Below are 26,010 nucleotides of genomic sequence, written 5' to 3'. Positions count from 1 at the left end.
AAGCAGTCTTGCCTTGTGGAAACTAATTTGCTAATAATTATCCTTGGGTTCTTTTTTCCCAGAATAGGTATTTGGAGAGGCCAATGGAAATTGCACGAATCATAGCAAGATGCTTATGGGAAGAAGCTCGTCTCCTTCAAGTTGCTGCATCTGTCTCACAGGTAAATGGTCCAAATAAAGTGAATGAAATGTTTTGCCCTCAATATAAATCTTTTGTGCAGCATTCACATTTTATACTCCTGTGTTTTGTTCTACTGAAGTTGGGGGAGTGAAATAAAATATAGTTGTGATAGGGAATGTTATAGTTAGCAGGATGTACTCTGTTTTTTGCAGCTGTGAGCATTTGCGTGCCTGGTGTCTTCTTGGGGCTTAAGAGGAACTTGGAGTGGGAGGAAAAAGACCCAGTTATTGTGGTCTGTGACAGAACCTCCAGTGTAGATAGGATGAAAGTGAAGGAGAAAAAGACTACAGATTATGAGGCACAAGTTCGAAACCATATTAAAAATATTTCAAGAAATTATATTCTGCTTACAGCAAATGTCCTGTTTTTAAGGCACAAAACACAACACACAGACGTTCATCCATAGCTAATGAGAAGTTAGATAAGTATGAGATAAAAGTCTTGTTTGTGAAACCAAATTGGTAAGCCTAAGGTTCGGGGGAAAATTCTGAGATATGAGCAAAGGAAGACCAAGAAATTGATAAGGAAAGTAGAATGAGATAATCTAGCCAGAAATGTAAAAACAGACTGTAACAACTTCTGTAGGTGTGGAAAGAAGCAAAAATTATTGTGGGTCCCTTAAGACTGAGGCAGGAGAAGGTATATTAAGAAAAAACTGGTGGAGAAATTAAACACATTTTGTATCTTCATTAAAGAAGCTGCAGAAAACCTCTTGGAAATAGTTGAGAACAACAGGTATAGATTGAATGAAGAGAAGAAGTTAGTTAGCATTATTATAACAATAGTATTGGAGAAATGAATAGAAATAACAGATGATTGTAATTCCCAAAGTCTGATGACCTGGATCCCAAGGGGTGACTTTCGAGAGGACTGGTTATCATCTTCCAAAATTCCATAGATTTGAAACGGTACCTACAGATTGGAAAATAGCAAATGTAACCCTACCATTTTTTTTGTTTTAAAAAAAAGAGGGTGAGAGAAAGTGTGAAAATATGGACCAGTTTGCGTGATATCAGAAGAGGAGATTGCAGAACCTTTTATTGAGGATTTCGTAGCAGGGCACTTGGGAAAACAATAATAGGATTTAGCAGGGATTAATAAATTGTAAATTTTGTGTTTGTCAAATCTGTTGATTTCTGGAATTGTAACTAACAATAGACATAGTGGGCTGGTGTAGTAGAACTTTCAGCTGGCCTTTAAGGTGCAACACGAGAAGTTTTTTTAATAAAATTAGAATGCATGGGATTGGGGATAATATAGTGGTGTAGGATTGATTAATGGACAGAGAACAGTAAGAATAATCATTTCCAGGTTGGAAGGTCCTAACAGCTGGGATGCCATAGAAATTGGTCCTGGGTTTTCTACTGTTTGCAGTCAATATCAATTGATATGAATGATGAGACCAGGTGTAATGTATCCATGTTTGCTGAGTGCCAGGATGGAATGTGAGGGGGGTGCAGAGAGGCAATGTAATTTGGTGAGGATATATGACGGGTGGAATATTAAATGGAAAAAATGTAAAGTTATCCACTTCAGTAGAAAACAGTGGAATTTTTTTGCATGGTGAGAAATTGAAAAGTATTAGTGTTCACGAGGACCTGGGTATCCTTGTTCATGAATCACTGGAAGTTGACGTGCAGGAACAAGTAATTAGGAAGGCAATTTTTTTATTGCCTTTATTGCAAGAGTATTTGAATACAAGTGTAACAATGGCATGCAACAGTTGTATAGTGCCCTAGTGAGACTGTTCCTAGAATATTATATACAGGTCTGATGTTCCAGTATTAGGAGTTTATAAAAATGAGAAAATTCTTATTGGACTGGAAGCAGGTTTACAGTCTCATAAGGGATTGTGAGATGAGGAAATTTCTTTGCCCACAGGTAGTAAATCTTTGGAATTCTCAAGCCAAAAGGGCTGTGGTGGCTCAGTCAATGAGTATTGTTAGGAAAAGGTCGGATAGAATTTTTGAATATGAATGTGTTTGACAGATTATTGGTTCAAAGCTTCAAAGCGGTGCTGTGGTGAAAGATCAGCCATATGACCATATTGAACGGTAGAACAGGGTTCTATTTGTGGTTGGTAATTTTCTAGAAATATCTGACCTGAAGGGTACAAACAAAATATATTCACAGAATGATTGGCACTATTAGAACTTAATTGCTAATAGAGGAGAAACAAGATTCTATCCATTCCACACCTCCTGTTTTTTTTTTCCCCAGTTGTCTTAAAAGGACTAACAACCTTAATTGTGCTCGGTCTTGTTATTTTCCAATTAATCCAGCATTCAGTTAGACATTCTACATATTCCACACACCTACCTTTTCATTCCTCTGAATTTGCATATATTTTAATTTTAAAGCAAGCTGGACAGTCACCACATCACAGTTCTGTAGTAACTGAGAAGCAGCAGATTCTTGAACATAATCTGCAGGATGTACGGAAGAGAGTGCAGGTGAGTCCATTTGAAGTACCAAAACAATACAAGTTATATCTTTGCATTTATATGAACTGTGTACGTTGTAGTAAATGGATTTCTAATTCCTCTATTACTGCTTAAATTAAAAATATAAGTATTATAATCGCTAGTTAAAAAAATTAAGGTCCCACAAAGGTGAGTGGTCACTATGTAGAAGTGTATCAAATTATGGTAGAAGGGGTCTTGCATAGGTTTGAATTTGATTAGAATTCTTATTGTTTTAGATATTTATACTCTGCATTTGGCAAAAAATATAGTAAAGATATTTCCTAGTTAAAGATTTTTACTGAACTATATTAAGGAAATTAATCAGTTTTGTAATCCTGAGTATTGCTGTGATCATCAGGGACTGTCAAGCAAGGCAAGGTGATTGCTCAAAAGATTTAATAGTGGTCCCATGTATGGCTAGACAGGTGTGCTACGTGGTAATCATTGGCTAACGTCAAATTTAGGATTTGAGTTTACCGTTCAGCCACTCAGGCTGCTTTGTTGCTCAGTATGTTTACACTTCTGTTTACATGCTGAAGGTTGTGCTCCCACGACTCATTTACTTCAACCACCTGCTACTCAGTGGCTTTTCTCTTAAAAATGTGCTTTAACTTGAAGTTTCATAGTGCAAATTTAATCCAAATGGTTTGGAAAAAATGTAGCTTGAAATTATTTTTGCTTTAAGTGAAATTTGCAAATTATCATGTCATAGTAAATGTAAGATTTACGTTTTTAATTGTCGTACAGGATCTTGAACACAAGATTAAAGTATTAGAAAACCTTCAGGATGATTTTGATTTCAACTACAAGACCTTAAAGAGCCAAGGAGGTGAGTTGTACTGTGGACTGGTTTAAAATGATCCATCGTAGCAAAGTAACTTATCAAGGCATTGTAAATTGAAAATAGTTAATTTATTAAAATGTTAAAAGGGGAAAAAAAGAACTTTGCTCTAAATGTTAACAGATGTGCAAGATTTAAATGGGAACTCACAAGCAGCAACAAGGCAGAAGATGGCACAACTGGAACAGATGTTGACTGCTTTGGATCAGATGAGAAGGGTAATGTTTGTTTCTTTTAAAAAAAAAAGGAGATTGTTTGCTTATTGTAAACCCGTTTAAAGTAATTCTTATTCTAACCATAAACCTTTTATTTCTAAACAGCAAATAGTCACTGACTTAGCTGCCCTGCTGTCTACTGTAGAGTTTGTGCAGAAGACATTAATGGATGAGGAACTGGCTGACTGGAAAAGGCGGCAACAAGTAGCATGTATAGGAGGTCCACCCAACATCTGCCTTGATCGCCTTGAGAACTGGTATAAAATAATTAGTAACTGAGAAATCATTCTTCCTTTCTAATAAGATAATCTGACTGAGCAGAGGCAGCATGGATTTGTGAAACTGAAATTGTTTAGCTAATTTTTGGAATTCTTAAAAATATGTGGATGTGTATTTGGATTTGTGGAAGGCTTTTGCTAAAGTCTCACATAGGAAACTGACAGTAAATGTCAGGACATGGAAAGGGGGTGAACATTCTGCTAGACTTGGTTAACAGATGGAGAACAGTAGGAATAAAGCAAGCCTTAGGTTGGCAGGCTGTAACTAATGTTAGTTAGTAGAAAACAATTTACTTAGTTGATGGTGCCATATGAACCAGTTAATTTTCAGGAACAGTTTGTTGCATCAATATCATGCATATCAGCATTCACTGAAATCTTTGGGAGAACAGGGATGGTTGAATGTGGATTACCAGCCTGTATTAAACTAACACTTTGAATGCAAAATAGGATTTTTTCATTTGTTTCTGTAATAGTCTATTCTGTATGTCACTGTGCCTGCTCGGTAAAAGTTGCAGTTCAGTCTTCAGCAAAACCCAATAACAATCTAGAAAGCTGGAATGTAAGCTCAACAGTAGCTGTGGAGGGAGAAACTAAATTAATGTTTTGGGTCAATAATCTTCAACACAGATACTTACCTTCTGAATACTTCCAGCCTTTTCTGTTATTTCAGATTTCCAGCATCTGCAGGATTTTGCTTCGGCACAGTAAAAATCTTGTTTGAAATTTTAAAAAAACTTTGGCAGTAGAATCTAAGATGCAGATCAAATGTCTACTTGGCATAATGTGTACTTTGTTTTCCCAATTCATCAGGATTACATCTTTGGCTGAGTCTCAGCTTCAGACACGACAACAGATTAAAAAACTGGAAGAACTGCAGCAAAAAGTTTCATACAAAGGTGACCCTATTGTTCACCACAGACCTGTGCTGGAAGAGAGGATTGTTGAATTATTTAGGAGCTTAATTAAAAGGTACTTTGCTTTTGTGCACATCAATCCTATGAGTTTATACAACCCATAGCTCTGGTAACTACCATTATTCTGTGCCATTTTATGTATGCAATTTAGTTCCATTATTTATAAATACCAATTTATGAGGAATGACATTCATTCACAGAAAAAAATAAAGCAATTTTCCACATTGGCATTTAATTTTAAAAAAACTACTTCAACAAGCTATTAATTTAGTAGTTTTTGTGACTCCTCTTGTGCTGCTCTGCGACATCGAAATGCAGATTTCAAGGACAGTTGGATGACAATGGCACATCTGCATCTTTTATCAGGCCATCTGTTGTAATTATTATAAGATTGTTTTAATGCACCTGAGTTGATTACTACATCCCATTCCTTTATCTGCAGCCTTCAATGTAAAGTTTTTGCTATTTTTGTCATGTATTGGCACAAACTGTGCATTAGTGTGTCAAAACAAATGTGCCGTCTGGTTGCCTTGGAATAAGTGTAAACCCAGATCATGAGGTTTGTGCCACATGTTCATACAGCAAACTTGTATTTTCCCCCTAGCCAGTCAATCAATTGCAGTTTTTCCTTCAGTCATCCAATAGTGTTGGTGCTGACAATTATTTTTCAAAAGAAGCCTAACTCCTCCACACACCCACTCACACCATTTTCAAATTGGCAGGGATCAACCAAGCTTTAATTTAAATAACATACTTAGCACTGTGCCAACAGATACTATTAAATATAGTTAATTAAAGATTAATTTGTAACACTTGCATAGTTTCTGATTGACTTAATGTGTTTTTTTTCCTTAGTGCTTTTGTTGTGGAGAGACAGCCTTGCATGCCAATGCATCCAGACCGTCCCCTAGTGATCAAAACGGGTGTGCAATTCACGACTAAAGTGAGGTAGGCAGTAAAGCAGTCATGGTAATGCACCACTACAAAAATCCTATGGATTATGGTGGCAAAATATTCATCTGAATTATTAGGTATCAATTTTGCTATTGTGGTTGGTTGCAAATTGGTCAGTTTAAATGCACTTTAATTGATATTTAAAGTAATCATGGCTAGGAATTGTACTATAAATATTTTTTAAAGAAACAACTGCCAACTCTACTAAACTTCATCACTGAATATACAAAAATTTCACTTGATTTCCTACATGGAATTAAGATGTCTCTGTAGCAGTCTCATTTTCTGGAAATCGAGATTTTAAGCAGAAAAGCAGAGTATCTCTCTAAGTAATGAGACTGAAAGGTGTTTGTGTTCAGAGGAACCTGGGTGCCCTTGTGCACTGAAAGTTAACGTGCAGGTTCAGCAAGTGATTAGGAGGGCCAAAAGTGTGTTGGTTTATTGCATGAGGTTTTAATTTGAGTACAAGAGTTGAGCAAGATATTTCTATCTATATAAAGGTCTGGTGAGACTGCATCTGAAATATTATGTACAGTTCTGATATGTGTAACATTTGCATAGTTTCTGATTGACAGTGAGGCAGTGAATACAGGACTGAGGGTGTTGAATTTGCGCGCAGTATACACAACGAGGTGAATGAGTTCATAGCGCAGATCAAAATTGCTGGGTATGATGTCGGGGGCATCACAGAGATGTGGCTGAAAGAGGATCAGAGCTGGGAGCTAAACATCCAAGGATACACATCCTATGGAAGAGACAGGCAGGTGGGCAGAGGGGAGGGGTGGCTCTGTTGGTAAAAATGAAATTAGATCTATATTTAAATAGATTTATAACAAGAAGCGATTATAGGATCAGAACATGTAAAATGAGGAACCACAAAAGTAAAAAGACACTGATGGGCATTATACACTGGTGGAAGGAGTGCCCTCGGATTGGAAGGCAGTGACTAGTGTCCTGCAGGGATCGGTTCTGGGACCTCTACTTTTTGTGATATTTATAGATGACTTAGATGAGCGGGTGGAGGGCTGGGTTAGTAAGTTTGCAGACGACACTAAGATCGGCGGTGTTGTGGATAGTGTGGAGGGCTGTCAGAGCTTACAGAGGGATATTGATAGGATGCAGAGCTGGGCTGACAAGTGGCAGATGGAGTTCAATCCGGAGAAGTGTGAGGTGGTACACTTTGGAAGGACAAACTCCAGGGCAGAGTACTGGGTAAATGGCAAGGTACTTGGCAGTGTGGAGGAGCAGAGGGATCTGGGGGTCCATATTCACAGTTCATTGAAAGTTGCCTCACAGGTGGAAAGAGCAGTTAAGAAGGCCAATGGGATGTTGGCTTTCATAAGTCGCAGGACTGAGTTTAAGAGCCGCAAGGTGATGATGCAGCTTTACAAAACTCTAGTTAGGCCACACTTAGAGTATTGTGTTCAGTTCTGGTTGCCTCATTATAGGAAGGATGTGGAGGTGTTGGAGAGGGTGCAGAAGAGATATACCAGGATGCTGCCTGGATTGGAGAGTATTGAATATGAGGAGAGGCTTAAGGTGCTAGGGCTTTATTCACTGGAAAGGAGGAGGATGAGAGGAGACATGATAGAGGTATACAAAATACTGAGAGGAATAGATAGAGTAGACAGTCAGCTCCTCCTTCCCAGGGCACCAATGCTCAAGACGAGAGGGCATGGCTTTAAGGTTATGGGTGGGAGGTTCAGGGGAGATGTCAGGGGGAGGTTTTTCACCCAGAGAGTGGTTGGTGCATGGAATGCACTGCCTGGGGTGGTGGTGGAGGCAGATACATTGAACAGGATCAAGAGCTTGTTGGATAGGCATATGGAGGAGTGTGGGATGGGGGGATATGCGGGAGGAAGGGGTTAGGTAGTGTGAGGGTGGTTTGATGGACGGCACAACATGGTGGGCCAAAGGGCCTGTTTTGTGCTGTATGGTTCTATATGCAGGCCTCTGAATAGTAGTCAGGATGTGGGGTACAAAAGACGCCAGGAGATAGAAAAGGCATGCAAGAAAGGCAACATTACAGTGATAATGTCCCAAGGAAGAAGCATACCAAGGGGTAGACGAGGCAACCATGGCTGACAAGAAAAGTTGGGCAGCATAAAACCAAAAGAGAAGGCATACAATATGGTGAGGATTATTGGGAAGCTGGAGGATTGGGAAGCCGTTTTTAAAACCATCAAATAAAAAAAAAAGCAATAATGGGGAGAAAATGAAATAATGAGGGTAAACTAGCCAATAATAGAAGATGGTAAGTTTTTTTAGTTACATAAAGGGTAAGAGAGGCAAGAGTTGACATTGGACTGCAGAAGGACTTAGACAAGTTCGGAGAGTGGGCAAAGAAGTAGAAGTATGGGGTTATGCACTTTGGTAGGAAGAATAAAGGGGTAGACTACTTTCTAAACGGAGAGAATTCAAAAATCAGAGGTGCAAAGGGACTTGGGAGTCCTAGTTCAGGATTCCCTTGAGGTCAGCTTGCAAGTTGAGTTAGTAGTGTTGGCATTCATTTCAAGAGGACTAGAATATAAACACAAGGATGTACTACTGAGGCTTTATAAGGCATTGATCAGACTGCATTTAGATTGTGAGCAATTTTGGGTTGAAATGAATGAAAGACTTAACGTATGAGGAGAGTTTGATGGCTCTAGGCCTGTAGTCTGGAGTTCATAAGGATGAGGGGGAATCTCATTGAAACCTGAATACTGAAAGCCTGGATAGACTGATCATGGAGTGGGTGTTTCCATTAGAAGGAGAGTCTGATCTGAGTGCACAGCCTCAGAATAAAGGAACATCCCTTTAGAACTGAGATGAGGAATTTCTTCAGCCCGAGGGTGATGTAATTCCTGCCATGGAGGGCTGTAAAGGCCAAGTCATTGGGTGTACTTAAGGCAGAGATTGATAGGTTCTTGATTGGTAAGGGGGTTCAGGGTTACAGGGAGAAAGCAGGAGAATGTTGAGGCAAAGAAAAATCGACCTTAATTGAATGGCAGAGCAAACTCGATGGGCTGAATAGCCTAATTCTGTTCCTATATCTTGTGGTCTTACTATAGAGTGCAGTGAAGGTTCACCAGGTTGATTTTGAGATGTTTTTTTTCATAGGAAGAAAAGATTAAAAAGACTAGTGGTGTATTCTCTGAAAAAGACTTTAGAGCTTAGAGTTGATGTTTACACTGGTTGGGGTATCTAAGACAAGAGGTCACTGTCTCAAAATAAAGGGCCAGCCAAGAAGAGTGGAGAGGTTCAGTTTCTGAATATATTGAGAAGACAGACCGAGAGATTTTAAGGGATATAGGGGTAGTGAAGGAAAGTAGAACTGAGATAAAAGGTCAGCTAGCACGCCAGCACCTGGTGAAAGTGAGTGCATTTGGGAGCTTATCTGGGGGATGAATGACTTGAGGAATTGGAAAGAGTCTGGTTGAGGGTGTGAGGAGAACATCAGAACCTCTGGCTATTGATGGGTTGGAGAGGCTGGCTGCACATGACAATTTTCGCATTTGAAAACGCTCTTCTACCTGAGTATGGCCACAGGAGGCTTGCCATATTTGGGACTTAGACTGGGTTTTGGAGAAGGGCTTTGAATCGGGGATTTTCCTGCATTCATAAGGGATCCTCTGGCTGTTTTGATTGTGAGAGGGTGCGTGGAGTAAGACTAAAGAAACTGGACTGACACTGGTGTGTTGGGGTGAAGATCTAACTGGTAGATGTGGGCATGGACGGGGATCAAAGTGGCATGTGGTGGGGGTTGGTTCTGATGCTAGTAGGGGATACGTTCAGCATTTGTTTGGAGTGGGTGGGGTGGTATGGCTTTGATGCCAGCACACCAGCATCTGGTAAAAGTGAGTACATTTGGGAGCCTATGTGGGGGATGAATGACTTGAGGAATTGGAGAGAGTGTGGTTGAGGGTGTGAGGAGAACATCAGAACCTCTGGCTATTGATGGGTTGGAGAAGCTGGCTGCAAGTGGGGGGCGGGGGGGGTGGAGAATCAGGGACATCTGGAGGAAGGCCAGCTGCAGGTCAGTGGGCAGGTTATACATTACGGGTTTTGGCCAAGGTTTGGGAGTCAGGAGAAAGGGGCCAACAAATGAAGGCAAGGATTTTAGTTGGTTTGTAGGTCTTCCAGTCCAGTGCAATGTTAGCAAGTCCATGCTGTCCTGGGAATGCCAAATGACTGGTGCCCTGAGGACAAAATGGCACACATTCCCCTGTAATGCTGCAAAACAAGCTTTTTGCAGAATGGCATGATCACTTGCTGCCCAAATGAAGGCATCACATTGCAGGTGTGTGGTTGAATGAGTGATGCAGGAAAGCCAGAAATGGTTGTTAGTTGTCTCACTTATGCGGAAACTTCCCCACCCCCCCCCCCCCCCCCCCCCCCCAATTGCTGAATGCTTGGATGGGGGACATTCTTTGATGGAATTGCCAGGCATTATTGTGCTTGCTCAATCTTCTTCCAGTTCTAGACTATTAAATACTAAATGGTGATTGAGTTCAAACTGCAAAGCGGGAATCTAAATTTGCAATTCTGCTTCATCCAAGAATATAGTTGTGGAATTATCGAACTCTGTATGCAGATATAGAGTGCCACTCACCCTAGCAGCAAATATGGAAACACTGACCCATAATCAGTCAAGTAGCATTTGCGATTGTATTGCGAACCTTGAGGCTGTCTGTTAGGAGCATACAGAAGCCCTGTGTAAGCAACAGGAGTGCACCACCTCAAACCACTCACTCATCTGCTGCACCAGCTACCTCCTTCCCCGTCTGTGGTTCTTACTGTGGCCTCATTAGCTACCTCAGAACCCACAAAACCGGAATGGAAGCAAGTCATCCTCAATCCCGAGGGACTACTGGAGGAGGAGTTATCAGCAAATGATGTAAACCCTTAGAAAGTAAGGTGCTCCCTTTAAATGGATTTCACATACATGTCTTGTGTTCATGTCAGATTATCATGCTGAAATATGCATCTGTAAGCAGATAAAATCACTTTAATGAAGTGAAAATGACAGTATGAATATTTAGTCATCTTGCAAATAGACTAAGCAACCTTAATTAATTTGGTACTACACTGAGGTAATTTCCCTTAAGATGTTATCATAGCAGTGAGTAGTTTCCTGCTGCTAATTATTTGCACCATTATTTGTCTTAAAGGTTTCCTGCATTTAAACCACAATGTGTTCTTCATGCGTGTAATACAGTAATGACATTTGCTTTTCAGTCTGTCATTTTTTTTTACTTTGTACCTCATATATACTTTCTGTTCTCAGGTTGCTGGTTAAATTTCCTGAGTTAAATTATCAGCTTAAGATCAAGGTTGCCATTGACAAGTGAGTGCAAATGAATCACTAAACCATTAAGCACATTAATGTTAATTCTGGATATGTTTATTTTGCTGGGAATATTTGTTGCTGTATTTTCTAACAAATGTTCTTTTCCATTGTAAGAACATAATTCCTTCCACTCTGTTTCCACGCAGTGTACGTATAATTTATTTTAAAAAAACCAAGGTTAATTAGTATGCTATGTCAATGTTTTTATGGTGATGGATACTTTTTTAAGCGGCGGTCTCCCCCTGCTCTCCCTCCTCCCCTCTTCTTCCTCCCCCCCCCCCCCCCCCCCCCCCAACCACACATGTAGATGTGCGCGCACACATGCAGAGACAGGCATTATCCCTCACTCTGGGGCTCACTTTTATGTGTCATTCTGTCATGTTTCCAGTCTCATATTTCAAGAGACAATGAAATATTGAACCTTATTATCCAACAGAACCTAACACTGAATCAGTTGATCCTGCCCAGTAGTATAGGATCAGTGTATTGATGTAACTTGCAAGTGTTCCTACCATGTGCTATAATGTATTTGGAGTTGTGTTGAGGTTATAGATGGAACCTCCTGCAGTCAGTGCATTAAAACATCATTGGCACCAATAAACTGGCAGAGTTTATTGTTCAAGGTAGACGAGGTGACCCAAATTTCTACAGTGGAATGGCTAATAGAATTACTGCAACAGGGCTGGAAAGCAAAGGGGTGTGAATTGTAGTTCACTTTTACAGAGCCTTAGCGTATATCTGGAGTACTGTTTTGAGTTCTGGAAAGGGCACTTTTGAAGATTGTATTTGTATTTTATTGCTTCTCTCACAAATAATAATGATTAAAATATTAAATGAGGAGAAGTTGCATAAATTTGGCTTGTTTATACTTTTATGAAAGGGGGAGAGAAGGGGAGAAAACCGTTTCACCTAATTAAAATTGCTGTAAGAAAATCAGTTAATTTCTTCTCAATTTGCATCATCACAGACCTTAACAGAATATGCATTCTAATGTTTTCTGTCAATCTTGTTTCAGGGATTCTGGAGATGGTTCTGCACTGAGGGGGTGAGATTTTTGATTTCCTTTTTTCAGCTCTTCACTTCATGCTGGACGATATATTTTGAGGTGTTTTGTTTGTACGCCATTTTCTATACTTTCCACCGAACTGCAACTGTAATGTGTCATGAGCAGGAGGGATATGCCATAGAATTAGCAATTAACCTTTTACAAAAATACTTAACACTGCAAGTTATATAAATGGCTTACCATCCTACAATGGGAGGGGTGTACAGGGTACGCCATCTATATTGTTCAGGCTAAAAATACAAATCAAATTTGTTTAACACAAGAAAAGTAAGATTCAAATCACCTCAATATATCAGAAGACTCTTTGGTATGATGAATAGTGTTCTTGCCTTTCCCTTTGTTCATGATGCAATTAAACTGAAGGTAGTCACTCAGCATTATATAACTCTGCCTGAGGCCCCAATAGGCACAGAGCAGTCATTAAAATTGGGTTAAATAGCCAAAAGTGAACTTGCTTGAATAAGGTCAATGTCTTTCCAGACTCTGCATAACAAAAGTTGAACTAAAATTTATTCTTGGGATGTGGATTATGGTGCCAGAACTGCATTTAATACCCATCTCTAATGTGTATGAACTGTATAGTTTACTAGGCTACTTCAGAATGAGAGAGATCTAATTGTTATCACAAAATGTGCTTTTTGTTTCATAATTTGGTTAGCTAGGATTTCGGTCTATTGAATCCAATTGTACTTCTGAAGCTGCAGAATTTTTCTTTGAACCCCTACTAGCTAGATTCTGTTTTAAATTATTACTTGTATTGGTTTAGTCAGAAAGTGATAAAGTATGGAAATTGTCGAGCTTCAACACTTATTTAAATAATTGAAAGAAATTTTAGGCAAATGTGTATTAAACATTTATTATTTCCAGATCCAATATAAATAATGTATTCCTTTATAAATCCTATTTTGTTGTGCTGTTAATCCATGATTCATCTTAGACACATGTCTACTTTCATCTTCAACATCTTAAACACTTGGAAAAATTTAGCATTTTAATGCAGAATTTTTGTATTTGCAACACAATAAAACTCTGATAATTTAGCACCATTGGAATTTTGGGAGTGCTGGACTAGTGGATTTTTCCAGACTATTGGATGTTACTCCCAACTGAAACTTCTTTATTTCACTTTACTTTTTACCCCCACATGTTACAAAGTAGTATAATAGTTTCTGGAGAAACTGAGTTTAAAGAGTGGGAAATATACAGGCACTCTAGACCCCAGCACCAACCGCAAACCTAGCCATGTTCTTGACTCTGTGTTCTAGCCTCCCAGCTCTAGCCACACCTCCCTCTTGCACTCTAGACTCCCAGCTCAGATTCTGGACTAATGGGTGAGCTTGATATTGGGCCAGTAGGATTTCTGAACAATCAGGTGCTGGATTATCAGAGTTTTACTATATATTGGATTTTGTTTGGAAGTTTTAGTAATCTGTTGATAACTTTCAAATTATACAATTGCTGTATAGGTTGATACAAATTCCCTATCTAGTTCTACAACTGCAACTTCTAGTATAATACTGAATACCACCTCAATTGTATAGCACTCATAACTAATTGTTAATTGCTTATGATGATGTTTATGTTGAACTCTTGGGTTAACTGAAGAAGTCTGCTCCACAAAGTAACTTGTTAGAGAATTGAAATTAGTTGTGGAGAATGATCTAGTAGAATACCAGCTTGAATGCCAGTTACAGTTTCATTGCTTCTTCAAATTAGATCACGGAAATTCAACATATTGGGAACCAATACAAAAGTTATGAATATGGAAGAATCAAACAATGGAAGTCTGTCAGCAGAGTTTAAGCATTTGGTTAGTATTATGGAGAAATGCTGTAGACTATATGATTCGAGATGTTTGCTCATTGCTAACTACAAAAAGGCTGCCTGTATATATTTAAGAACTTGGTTCATGTTATTGGCAAAGTAGCTAAAACTCCGAGATATTCATGCCAATGTGACTACAAAACTGGATCTCTGCATATTTCTGCAATGTTTTTTTTGGTACAATTGATGCATTACTGTAGTATGATAGATAAAGACTTGTAAATTATACTTTTGTGTAGCCTTCTAATTCACTACAAAATAATAATGGTTAAAGGTTATGAAGTATATTAACATTTATTTTCTCAACAAAATTTTTTGCATTGCCCCGTCTACAATTTAAAGAGTATCCAGCATCTTAAAAGACAAGTAACTTATAAAGAGTATATTAAATTGGTGTTAATGGTGAAAAGTTACAGACAACATTGATCAGCAGGTAAATTGGGTGGAGCAATGGTAGGTGGAATTTAATCCTGATAATTGAGGTGATGTACATTATCAATGTACTAGGGAGTTTTGACAAAGAAACTACATACAAATCCATAGATCCTCAAAGGTGACTGCACAGGTAGATACAGTGCTGAAGAACATGTATGAAATGTTTGCCTTCATTACCTGGGGCGTTGAATACAAGGACATGAAGGTGCAACTTTATAAGAGTTTGTTTCGGCCACAGCTAATGTTCTGGTTGCCACATTATACAAAGGATGCGAATGCATGGGAGAGAATGCAGAGGCAATTTACCAGGATGTTGCATGAGATGCAGTGCTTCAATTATGAAGAGAGTTTAAAAGGCTGCAGTATTTTCCTTGGAACAGAGAAGCCTGAGGGAGGTATACAAAATTTATGAGAGGCATACAGTCAGGAACTTTTCCCATAAGGGAAAAACGAAAACCAAAGGGCATAGATTTAAAAAGAGGGGCAAGAAGGGATCTGGGAAATACTTTTTCACCCAGATGATGATTTGAAATGTGGAAAGCTATGCCTGAGAAGTTGGTGGAGATGGGTACTCAACATTTAAGTATCTGGATGAGTGCTTGAATTGCCAAAGAATAGAAGGTTATAGATCAAGTGCTAGTAAATGGAATTAATATAGATGGATACCCAATGGCTGGAACAGATATGTTGCCCGAATGAACTCCTCACTTGTAAATGAATTTGTAATATTTCCACTGTATTCTTATTTTGTGATAAATTACAGTAGTTAGTATATTTTCTTTAATAGCATTTGGCATTACAGAATGTATTTAATATTTTTAAGTATACCAGTTCTAATTATTGAACACATACTGAAACTGCAGTACAACATTTTGTTATCCAAGTCATGACTATGTCAGCTAATGAGTTTTTTCCCTTCCAGACACTGAGAGAGCAGAGATGTGGAAATGGAGGGAGAGCAAGTAGTGATGTAGGTACAAACTTGATGCTTTTTTTTAAAGAAACTGAATTTTCATTATCAGCTCTGTTCAAGTGTATCAGGGTGTTGGTGTTTCTGTTTATCATGATAGCTATTTTTACAAAGTGGTATCCCAAAGTTGTTTGAAGAGTTTGTCTTAGACTTGCTTTGCATACTTCAAAATGTAGTGGATTTGTTTCTGTACTTTTTGTCTGAGTCTTTCCTAATTAGAATAAAGACTGTTGTAGTTACTACACCACTTAATAACAAGCTTTTTGTATTGAAGCAATATAACTTGTGAAATTGGTATAAAGGAAGAGGTAGTGGATGTTTGTCTTTATGCTTTGTTGAAGAGGCAAGTTTATGTAGTTTATCCAGACAAAACACTGTTGAACTACCTTCATTTGTAATAATACTGTTTTTTGTGTTGTTTTAGGCTTCCCTCATCGTCACTGAAGAGCTACATCTGATAACTTTTGAGACAGAAGTTTACCATCAAGGACTTAAAATTGATTTGGAGGTGTGTTGCAGCATCGATTATCCACTTCATATTTTTTCCATGGCATTTCTTTTTACTTTGCTTTTGCTTGCAGACATTCTAAGTGTATTTGGCAAACTTAAATTATAATGTACTTTCAGGGCAAAAAGTGTGCCGGTAGTTGTAATGGTGCCAGCAACTAACAAATGCCATAATTTTGTGAAAAATGCTTTGCATTCTGTTTTTGTGTGTTGTTGGACTAAGCAAGCTACACACACTGATTACTTGCATCCTTGTACATGTTGATGCATCAGTGCATGGCATCTATAAACATTTCCAGCACTATAGATGGTACAGAGACAATGCAGAAGAAAACTACTTGGTGCACTTTTGAAAATTTTTTTTGTAAGAGATATTAGTACCATGTTGAAGGAACAAATGAGATTATCAGTTTTCTTCAAAGCATTTTATAACTTTTTACATTTCTTTGTATGTACAGACCTCTTCACTGCCAGTTGTTGTAATCTCCAACATCTGCCAGATGCCAAATGCTTGGGCCTCAATCCTTTGGTACAATATGTTAACCAATAATCCGAAGGTATGAAATTCACCTGGTTCTTATATTATTGTTATCCAGTCTAGTCTGGAAAGGAGCATTTGGAGTAATATTTAATTGAGTAATAAAAATAGAAATTTCTAGTATGGCCCATTTTAGAGCAATGTCTAATTTTTTTCATGTTCAAATATGGTAATATAAAGTCAGAGCTATTTGGATATGTTTATTTACTGAGGTTGGTCATAACTCAATGGTCTGCACCAAAAAGGCATGAGTTCAAGTGACATTCTAAGGACTTGAACACTAAATGTGAAAATAAATTATTAAGGAAAAAATTGGGAAAGATGTAAAATTGGCTGCATTCACTATCATTCTTGATATACTTATCCCAGGTGTCTAAAGAGATTTTAACATTGATGGTTATGAGTTTAATGTAAAATGTGATTTTTAATCCACATGCAGTTATCCTTGTGATGTAATCTGTCTCAGCAAGCTGTTAGATATGCTTTTCTGAAGTACAAGGATGGAAGTTTTTATGTTGACCATTTGTTTTTCTTTTCTGGAGGGTACTTTAATTTTGTTTTGAAGGCTTTTGCACTTTGTGGGAGAGTAGATTATGGTATAAATAGACTAAAGGGAATGATGGTAATGTAATTTTCCAAATAGTGTTTTGATTAAATTGTGCATTATATATTCCATACTATTTTGAAATTTTGTGAGGATTTTATACTATTTTGTAAGGATTATTGATTACTTCATCCATGCTTAGTAAGGTAATGAAGTTGCATGTGATAAATCTAGAGGCTGTAGCAAGGTTCTTTTGTGCTGATAGAAATAGTAACTTACATTTTAAGTTAATATTATGACTAATTAATGACATTCACTTTGCTGTTTTGCATAGTAGAATTATTTATTATTTCCTGTTTTGAAACAGAATGTGAACTTCTTCACAAAACCTCCAGTTGCCACATGGGACCAAGTAGCAGAGATTCTGAGCTGGCAGTTTTCTTCCACCACAAAGAGAGGACTCAATATGGAACAGCTGGGAACATTGGCTGAGAAGCTACTTGGTAGGTAATAGAAAGCTTGTCATTGAAGTTGAACCATGAATCAATATGACCGAGCACTAACATTTTTAACTTAGTGGAGTTCTGTTCTTACTGGAAATATGTTCTTCTGATGAAAGATGAAATTAAATCCTGTCTGCCTGGTGATAAAGATCCCCTGACACAACTCGTGCCTAGAGATTTTCTTCTGTCCAGGACAATATACCTCTTCATCTCCATTGTGATATAGGATCGTGATGGTGTAAACTATGGCAGTTTGGCTACAAAATGAAAGTCTATATTATATAAAGTGTAATTCAATCAGAAATGTTCAGAGGCCATTTAACAATGTGATAAATTGCCATTTAAGTTTTTAAAACAAATGTAATAAATTTATTGCTAAAGAAAATTGAATTGGTTTTGATTCAAAACTGGAACTTCCTGTGATTCAGAGATGTGAAGTCCTTTATCAGTATTGACTCTACTCCTTGGCAATTGTGTTTACTGTCAAATATCCTTCATCTACACCTATTTCTAGCTGTTCTTTCAAACTATTTTGAATATTGTACAATCCGGTGGGAAATTGAATCTCTATAATAGTAAATGCATGGAGTACTGGAACATCTGAAGTATTTTATTTGTACTATACCTTCATACATTTGATCTCTTACTGTAATAAATACTTTGTTTTGTTTTCTAGGTCCTGGTGTCACCTATTCTGGCTGCCAAATCACATGGGCAAAATTCTGTAAAGTGAGTGAACCCATTTTCTTCAGTTATTTTTATGTCCAAATATTTGCAGCGATCTTTAAATTTCCTCAATTGTTCATTTAAAATGTTTGTGGTTTGTTTTGAATTTAAGCAACACCTTGCTGCCCTGAAAAATACTTGAGCAGAATCCTTTCAGCAATTTACTTTCTGAAGTTTCCAACAATTTAAGTGTTATTGGTAACTGATACTTTCCAGCATGATGTTTTATCTGGCAGATGAATATGGTATTTTAACTGTGTAAGTGTGTGAGCAATTTCAGGATTTTTGTTATAAATTTTTTTTAAAAAAAGCTTGTGATAAGGAAACTGTCAGGGTTTTCAATGACTTTCATAACTTTTTTTTTCCCCTCCATTCTAATTTATCAAGGAAAACATGCCTGGCAAAGCATTTTCATTCTGGGTGTGGCTGGACAACATCATAGACTTGGTGAAGAAATTCATTCTCTCTCTCTGGAATGATGGGTAAATGTTTGTTCTAACATGCACCTTAGGTATATTTAACCATTCACATGCTTTTTATGCAACACAACCATTGTCTGTAATTCAACAGACACCAAACTCTGCATTTTTTTTTTTGTTTAAATCTGGGGATGTTCATCCATACAGATAATCCAAGTTTCAATAGTACTTTCACATTCATCTTGGAAACATTCTGAATGTGATGCTGTGCCCATATTTTAACCAACCTTTAGTAAAATTTGTGTGATGTGTATTTTTATCCATTCAGATATATCATGGGTTTCATAAGTAAAGAAAGAGAGAGAGCCTTGCTGAACGTGAAACCCCCGGGCACATTCCTCCTACGTTTTAGTGAGAGCAACAAAGAAGGAGGGATCACATTTACTTGGGTGGAAAAGGATATCAATGGTACGTAGCTACTTTTGAATGCAAAATAATTTCAGTAGGCGGAGAAATATATCTGGTCAACAATATAAAGTAAATTATTACATTTCAAAAGTGTAATAATTTATGTAAACTGTCAACACAAGCTTGATGCTTGAAAATGAAAAACTGCAGATGCTGGAAATCTGAAGTTAAAACAGAAAATGATGGAAACACTCAGCAGGTCAGGCAGCATCTGTGGAGAGAAACAGTTACTATTTCAGGTCTAGAATCCTTTGTCAGAACTGTTCTGATGAAGGGCCTCTTTTTTTTTTCCGAGAAAGTGAGTTCGCATCCCACCATGACAGTATGACAAGATTAGTTCTCTAATAAACAGCCGACATCGGACATTGCTGTGAAATAGTCAGTGTTGAACTCAACTGAGTATTGTCCTAAAGCAAAGGAAGTTTTGCCAAGTATGGTCCATGCATGTCTCCAGTCTCGCATTAATCTGGCTAACTCACGTTCCATTTGAAGTTATGCCAGTTATAATCAGACTGCCATCCATGCAGCTATTCAAGAAGGCAGTCCATCTTCTAAATTGTTGTTTCAAGACCAGGAAGTGATTGGTACTAAATACTGGACTTGCCACCATCTCTGCACTCCGAGAATGTTTTTTTTTAATTATTCACTTAAGATATGGCATGACATTGCCCAATTATGTAATGTGTAATCTTAGTCAGCTGTGTTTTTCTTAAAGCTAAGTACTACAAGAAAAATGCATGGAAAAAGTCTTAACTTAAATCCATGTTAGTCAGCTCTTATTCAGTTTAATTGGGAAAGTGTTGTGAAGTGCTGATATTCTGAATAAAATCTATTAGAGAAACTGGAATATGAGCCTTAAGTGATCTTGTACACTTCTACACAGCTGGAGTTGCTAGCCTTTTTGAATTTGATTGAATAGGTCCCAATCTGTCCTATTTTGGTCAGAGCAGAGTCACACTGAAGCGAATCTATTGGAGTTAATTATGCCAACCTATTCTCTGCGTGATGTTTAGATGCAACAAACAGTGGGTATGCTGAAATGAGAAGATTGTAACTTAAGGTTTCTCAAATATAAGAACAATTAGCTGATTTTAAACTTTGCTACTTTTGAAGTTTATAATATTAAAATTTTCTATTAAACATCGCATGGTTCATGTAGCTACAAGTATGATCAAAAGCACCGTGGTTTATTCCACTTTTAAGCAGGATTATTGCAGTACTTCTGGCAGATTGTGTCCAATCCAAGATGTCAGCTTGAGTTCAGTCAGATAGAATGAAAGCTCTTTTATATCTGTTGGAAACGGACCACATCTTACAAGATCGCAAATCAATTAGCTCTGTAGGGATCTTCTGTACTGTACAAGCATTTTGGTTAGTTTTAACAAGTAAGCATTGCAGTTTATTTTTTTAACATTCTGTACTTAGCCCTACCACTCCTCCCACCTATATCTGGAGGCACCAGTACAGTTGACATAATATGTATGAATATTTAAACTGGTTCCACCAGAAGTGCTATTCTGAACTTGGCAGTGGAGCACATTATAGCGCTATAAGGTGTATTCATTCTTGATCTTTAATAATTGATTGGCACTAGCACTGGGTGTATAAAACACAAGTGTTCTGTTTCCAGCATCTGATGTACTACACTTGGGTTGGACCAAAATGTTTCCAAACCACGAGATTTGAGAACTTCATGCATGGTGTAAATTAATGTTATTGAAGAAAATACTTTGGCACGATAAATCCTTTCGTATATTATCTTTAACTTTTTGTCCCTTTTAACCTTTCAGGAAAAACCCAAATCCAGTCTGTGGAGCCGTACACCAAACAACAGCTGACCAACATGTCCTTTGCTGACATTATCATAAGCTACAAGATCATGGATGCCACCAATATTCTTGTGTCACCACTGGTGTATTTATATCCTGACATTCCAAAAGAAGAGGCATTTGGAAAATATTGCTGCAGTGAACCTCCAGAAGCTATTGATCCCAATGATCCAGGTGAATTTTTAAACACTCACATATATTTTAAAATAAGTTTAGAATTTTGGTGAGAAGGAGCTGTCATTGTGAGTTTACTCGATAGTCCAAACTACAAAGAACCTCAATATGCCAACTCTAAAGAAATAAGAAGCCAGAGAAGTAATAACTATAACTTTTTTAAGCTGCAACACACATCAGTTACTTGAAGTTGCATGTGTATCACTTATTTCAGCACAGCCAGTTCCTCCAACCAGATGTTCTGGATCAGTCAATCCCAGAGAATTCTCCATCAGTTAACTTAGCAACGCACTGTTTTGTTTTCCACGTTGATGTGGCGTTGAGTTCACTGCCAAGCAGAGCCACATTTCTTCCTTTGTTATAATAAATGGCTGCACTGGCATTTAAGGTTTCCCTAATCAACAGAGCAACTGAGAAGCCAAAGAATTTCCAATTTAGCAAACTTGCTGATATTTCTGAGTAGAATATCACAGCAGAAGACCATACAGTCTTTCAGCTCTGTATGTCCTATTTTAATTTCCTTTTAGCCTGTCTGCTGGTTCTATATTATTTTCCTTTTTATTAATAATTGACCAATTCCACCTTGCTTAATTTTACTTAATATTGAACTTATTTTATGTTGCAGAAACATTTGCATACCTGAAGAGAAAATTCATTTGTGTGACACCGTAAGTAATGCTAGTGCATCACTTTGTCCTAGTAATTTGTTGTGCATATTTTAGTGGCAAATTCGTAATTAAATCATGTTGTCTGAGTAACTTTATACCGATTTAGAATTTCAGTATATTGAAATGTCTTTTAAGTTGCAATATGAACTCGATTGGTAAATTTTTATTTAGATTTCACATGCCCATGGAAAATTGGCTAATTTGAAAATCTGTGCTTCATATATCTAATTTGCACAGAACGAATTCTGGTAACACCAGTGACTTGTTTCCAATGTCTCCTCGAACGCTGGACTCGTTAATGCATTGTGGGAGCAACAATGAGGGAAATGAACAAGGAGCAGCAGGTGGCCTTGGTAAGTGTTTTAAAAAAACAGAGAGAGAGAGTGATATGAGATTTTCCGTCAAATTTACTTAAACTGTTGTCTTTTTCCTTTTTGGCTTTGCAGAATCCATCACTCTGGACATGGAGTTTGGCACAGAGTGTGCTGCCTCTCCGATGTAAATTCTGTGCATCATTAGCCAATGTGGGATCCTGACTCAGTTATTACTTCAATATGATGAACCACTAATTACAATGGTTTACAAGTAATTTGTTTATATCTGTTGTCTTCTGAGAATTAGTACCTTAAGTTACAGCCCTTTTGCATATAATGCTTTTACTGCATTGTATCACGTCAACTTCTGACTGCTTGATCTAAATTTAATCCATCAAAAGGCTTTGTATTTTACCAGTCCAGTACTTCAACTTGGATTCTATCATTCCTTTGCAAATGGTTCAAAAGAAACTCCTTTTGTGCCGTATGTTACAGGCTCTGGTGCATCGTGGCAAAATGTTGCCCCTTCATTGTCCTTTATCATGTGGATTTAGTAGATTATTAACAGCTTCAAGCACAATCATAGCTCTAGGATTAGAAGTAAATTCTTCATGGGTATATTTCTTGATTTGAATTCTGAGATGATGCACTTTTTGTGTCTTGGCCACAGTGCACCTTGTTTGAAAAATGAAACTTGATTGTGTGGAAACAAGATGTTGTTGACCAGTGTTTGAATTGTGTTTTATTCATTCTGGGCATGTGATGACATGGGAAAATCTGTAATTGTTACGGCTGATAAGGAGGTAGTGAACTTCCTCTTATACTATTGCTGAGGTTTGAGCTGAGTAGCCTGTTAGCCATTTCAGTAAGTGATTAAAGTCAACCCAAAAGGGTGACAGGTCCTTCTCAAAGGATACCAACACATAACTGGGTTTGTACAACAGCCAAAGATTGATTTTCAGAGAGAATTGTTTTATTACTTCAAGATTTTTCTTTTTAATTTCTCGAGCTGGCAAAATGGGAATTGAATTTGCATGCTTTGGATCATCAATCCAGGCCTCTTGATTACTTGTACTGAATGGAGCTCTGATTGTCCTAAAGATAGACTAAAGGGAAATGATATCAGTCTCTCTGCTGATGAGCTCTGCTTTCTCCAGTTCATAGAAGAGAAGTGTATTGTCAGTGGCCATGACATGCTCGATGTATAATTACAATAGTCTGCTTATGATTGAATGGATATTGTGCAATGCTAAATTTAGCAGTACAGTGAAATGTTAACGAGGCTGATTGTTAAGTAAATGAAAAGCTCTTCTCTAAAATTGTTTTTATATTAAAAGCATTTTTTAAACAACTCTTAAAATACAGAAGTTGAAGCTCCATCCATGTGGTATGCTGCCACTGAGGAAAGAACAATCCAAGATTACTAAAATTTGGAAGTGTTTGAAAATACAAATTTGCATTTTGCTTCAGGGAATTGTCAGTGATTTTTAAACTTTGAGGTATATTGTTTGCATGGTAGAGTTGAATAGTGGAAATTGCTTGTATCAGCCTAGGTCACAGATGGATTCAAATTTTGCGTTTGCATTTAACTAAGGATTTGAGGTCTGAAACCCTTCTGCATTTCAATAAAGCTGTGTTTAGTGTTGACGAAAGTATATAGAGAAACAGTGGGAATGTACTTTTTAAGACTTTTTGATGTTGCCCAAATGCTTGAGGCTGCTTGAAGTAAACTGACTATGCAAGTAAAATGTCAAGCCAATGTCTTGCAAATCTGGCAAAGGTTGACTGAACCATTTGAGTCCTGCTTTCGGGTCAGTGGGGAGAGGACTAGAAATCCAATTTGAATTGCCTTTTGGCCTAAAAATTAGAAAAACAATCAATTAGCATGTTTTATTTCTCATCCCCATGCAAAGTCCTTGGAAGATCATACTATGGTATGACATTTTACTTTCAGTGAGCTTGTATTATGCTAGACATGGAATGCTGAGTGAAACTACATTATCAATTTTTCACCAACTCTGGTCAGAAGTCCATAATCAGACCTCACAGAAGCAGTATTTTGTGACATTTTTAAAGAAATTTTCCCAAAACCTTACTGGAGAGGTGGGAAAAATACTATGTTTAAAGCTGGGGGGTTTTTTTGGATAGAAAGATTTCAATTTACCACTTTGGGAGAAGGTAAATCTATATCAGAGAGCTTCAAAGATGTATCCAAATGGAATTATGACTCATTTGGTAATGGAGTAACCCACTTGCCATCTAAATGCTTCAGTATAAGGCAGTTCTGTGTAGCTCAAACATAGCCTTCTAAAGCAGCTGCTGTTGAGAAGCAGGGAGGCATATTTTTAATCCTCTCCATTGTATTTGGGATAAAGAAAAAAATGTGCAACAATGAATTCTAAAACTAGTTAAGCATCACTGATCAGCTGTAAAGCAATCTACTACAGTGCATCTGTTGAAATGCTCAAAACAGATTAATTTCATTTGTGAAATGTATGGTTTGACTGTGTGTATATGGAAAAGTGTATAGAGGCAGCATTCACTTATGCTGTAAATTTTATTGCTGTACTACTGAAAGATGTCTCCTTACCCTTTTACTGATTAAAAACCTGAGCTTTAACTGTCCTGTTGTGTCAGTTTTATTAGTTGGTGTTCAAATTTGTTTATGTATTGTCTGCAGTAGTTCAGCTAACTCAAAATGATGTAAAGGGAAAAATGCATTATAAAAGAGTGGTGTAGTGTACCTTAGAACAGTACAGCCTACAATGTTGTGCTGAACTAATTAATAATTAAACTGCTAATGAAACTAATCTCTTCTGCCTACACAATGTCCATATCCCTCCATTTTCTGCACATTCACAAGCTTATCTAAGAGCCTCTTGAACACCACCTATTGTATTTGCTTCCACTACCACTCCTGGCAGTGCATTCCAGGCACCCATCACTCTTTGTTTAAAAATAAAACTTGCCCTGCATATCTCTTTTGAACTTTCCCACTCTCACCTTAAATGCATGCCCTCCAGAAAAAAAGATACTGCCCATCTCCTTTATCTATGCTTCTCATAATCTTAAACTTCTATTAGGTTTCCCCTCAGTGTCTGCTGCTCCAGAGAAAACAACCCAAGTTTGGCCAACATCTCTTTATAGCATATGCCCTCTGATCCAGGTGAGCCTTTTGTGCACCCTCTCCAAAGTCTCCACATCACATCCTTACTATAATGGGGCAACCAGAATTGAATGCAGTGCTCCAGATGCAGCCTAACTAGAGTTTTATAAAGCTGCAACATAACTTCCTGACTCTTGAACTCAATGCCTCAACTAATACAGGCAAACAAGCTATACACCACCTTTACCACCCTGTCAACCTATGCAGCCACTTATAGGGAGCTATGGATTTGGACCCAAGATCCCTCTGTACATCAACACTGTTAAGGGACTTGCCATTAACAGTGTACTGTCCCTTTTACATTTGATCTTCCAAAGTGCAGCACCTCACACTTGGCCAGATTAAACTCCATCTGCCATTTCTCGGCCCATGTCTACAACTGATCTATAATCCCTCTGTATCCTTTAGCAATCTTCCAGACTATCCACAATGCCACCAATCTTTATCATCTACAAACATACTAACCCACTGCATCCATATTTTCATCCAAGTCATTTATATACACATGCAAACAGCGGAGGTCCCAGTATGGATCCCTGCAGAACACCACTAGTCATGGACCTCCAGCCAGAATAAGTCCCATTGACCACCACCCTCTGTCTTCAGTGGGCAAGCTAATTCTGAACCCAAATGGCCAAGTCACTGTGGATCCCATGCACCTTAATCTTCTGTTGAG

General features: G+C 37.8%; 1 protein-coding gene across 1 annotated transcript in view; it reads left to right on the top strand.

The window, feature by feature from the left end:
* The window catches only part of stat3 (signal transducer and activator of transcription 3 (acute-phase response factor)), a 42,588-nt gene extending 17,795 nt beyond the window's left edge, over nt 1–24,793 (top strand). The window contains exons 5-25 of the mRNA XM_052038620.1: nt 63–161; nt 2,542–2,634; nt 3,394–3,475; nt 3,611–3,705; nt 3,808–3,959; nt 4,794–4,952; nt 5,753–5,845; nt 11,121–11,180; nt 12,199–12,228; nt 13,966–14,059; nt 15,431–15,478; nt 15,903–15,986; nt 16,444–16,542; nt 17,435–17,570; nt 18,247–18,299; nt 18,684–18,778; nt 19,044–19,183; nt 20,974–21,186; nt 21,812–21,854; nt 22,092–22,207; nt 22,301–24,793. Coding sequence (XP_051894580.1) covers nt 63–161; nt 2,542–2,634; nt 3,394–3,475; nt 3,611–3,705; nt 3,808–3,959; nt 4,794–4,952; nt 5,753–5,845; nt 11,121–11,180; nt 12,199–12,228; nt 13,966–14,059; nt 15,431–15,478; nt 15,903–15,986; nt 16,444–16,542; nt 17,435–17,570; nt 18,247–18,299; nt 18,684–18,778; nt 19,044–19,183; nt 20,974–21,186; nt 21,812–21,854; nt 22,092–22,207; nt 22,301–22,356 — 2,040 coding nt within the window. The 3' untranslated portion in view covers nt 22,357–24,793. The remainder of the gene's footprint in view (nt 1–62; nt 162–2,541; nt 2,635–3,393; nt 3,476–3,610; nt 3,706–3,807; nt 3,960–4,793; nt 4,953–5,752; nt 5,846–11,120; nt 11,181–12,198; nt 12,229–13,965; nt 14,060–15,430; nt 15,479–15,902; nt 15,987–16,443; nt 16,543–17,434; nt 17,571–18,246; nt 18,300–18,683; nt 18,779–19,043; nt 19,184–20,973; nt 21,187–21,811; nt 21,855–22,091; nt 22,208–22,300) is intronic.
* Nucleotides 24,794–26,010: the final 1,217 nt, after the last annotated feature.

Source organism: Pristis pectinata, chromosome 25, assembly GCF_009764475.1.
Source record: "Pristis pectinata isolate sPriPec2 chromosome 25, sPriPec2.1.pri, whole genome shotgun sequence".
Lineage (NCBI taxonomy): Eukaryota > Metazoa > Chordata > Chondrichthyes > Rhinopristiformes > Pristidae > Pristis > Pristis pectinata.
The sequence above is the reverse complement of the archived record's forward strand: the minus strand, read 5'-3'. Positions and strand labels throughout refer to the sequence as shown.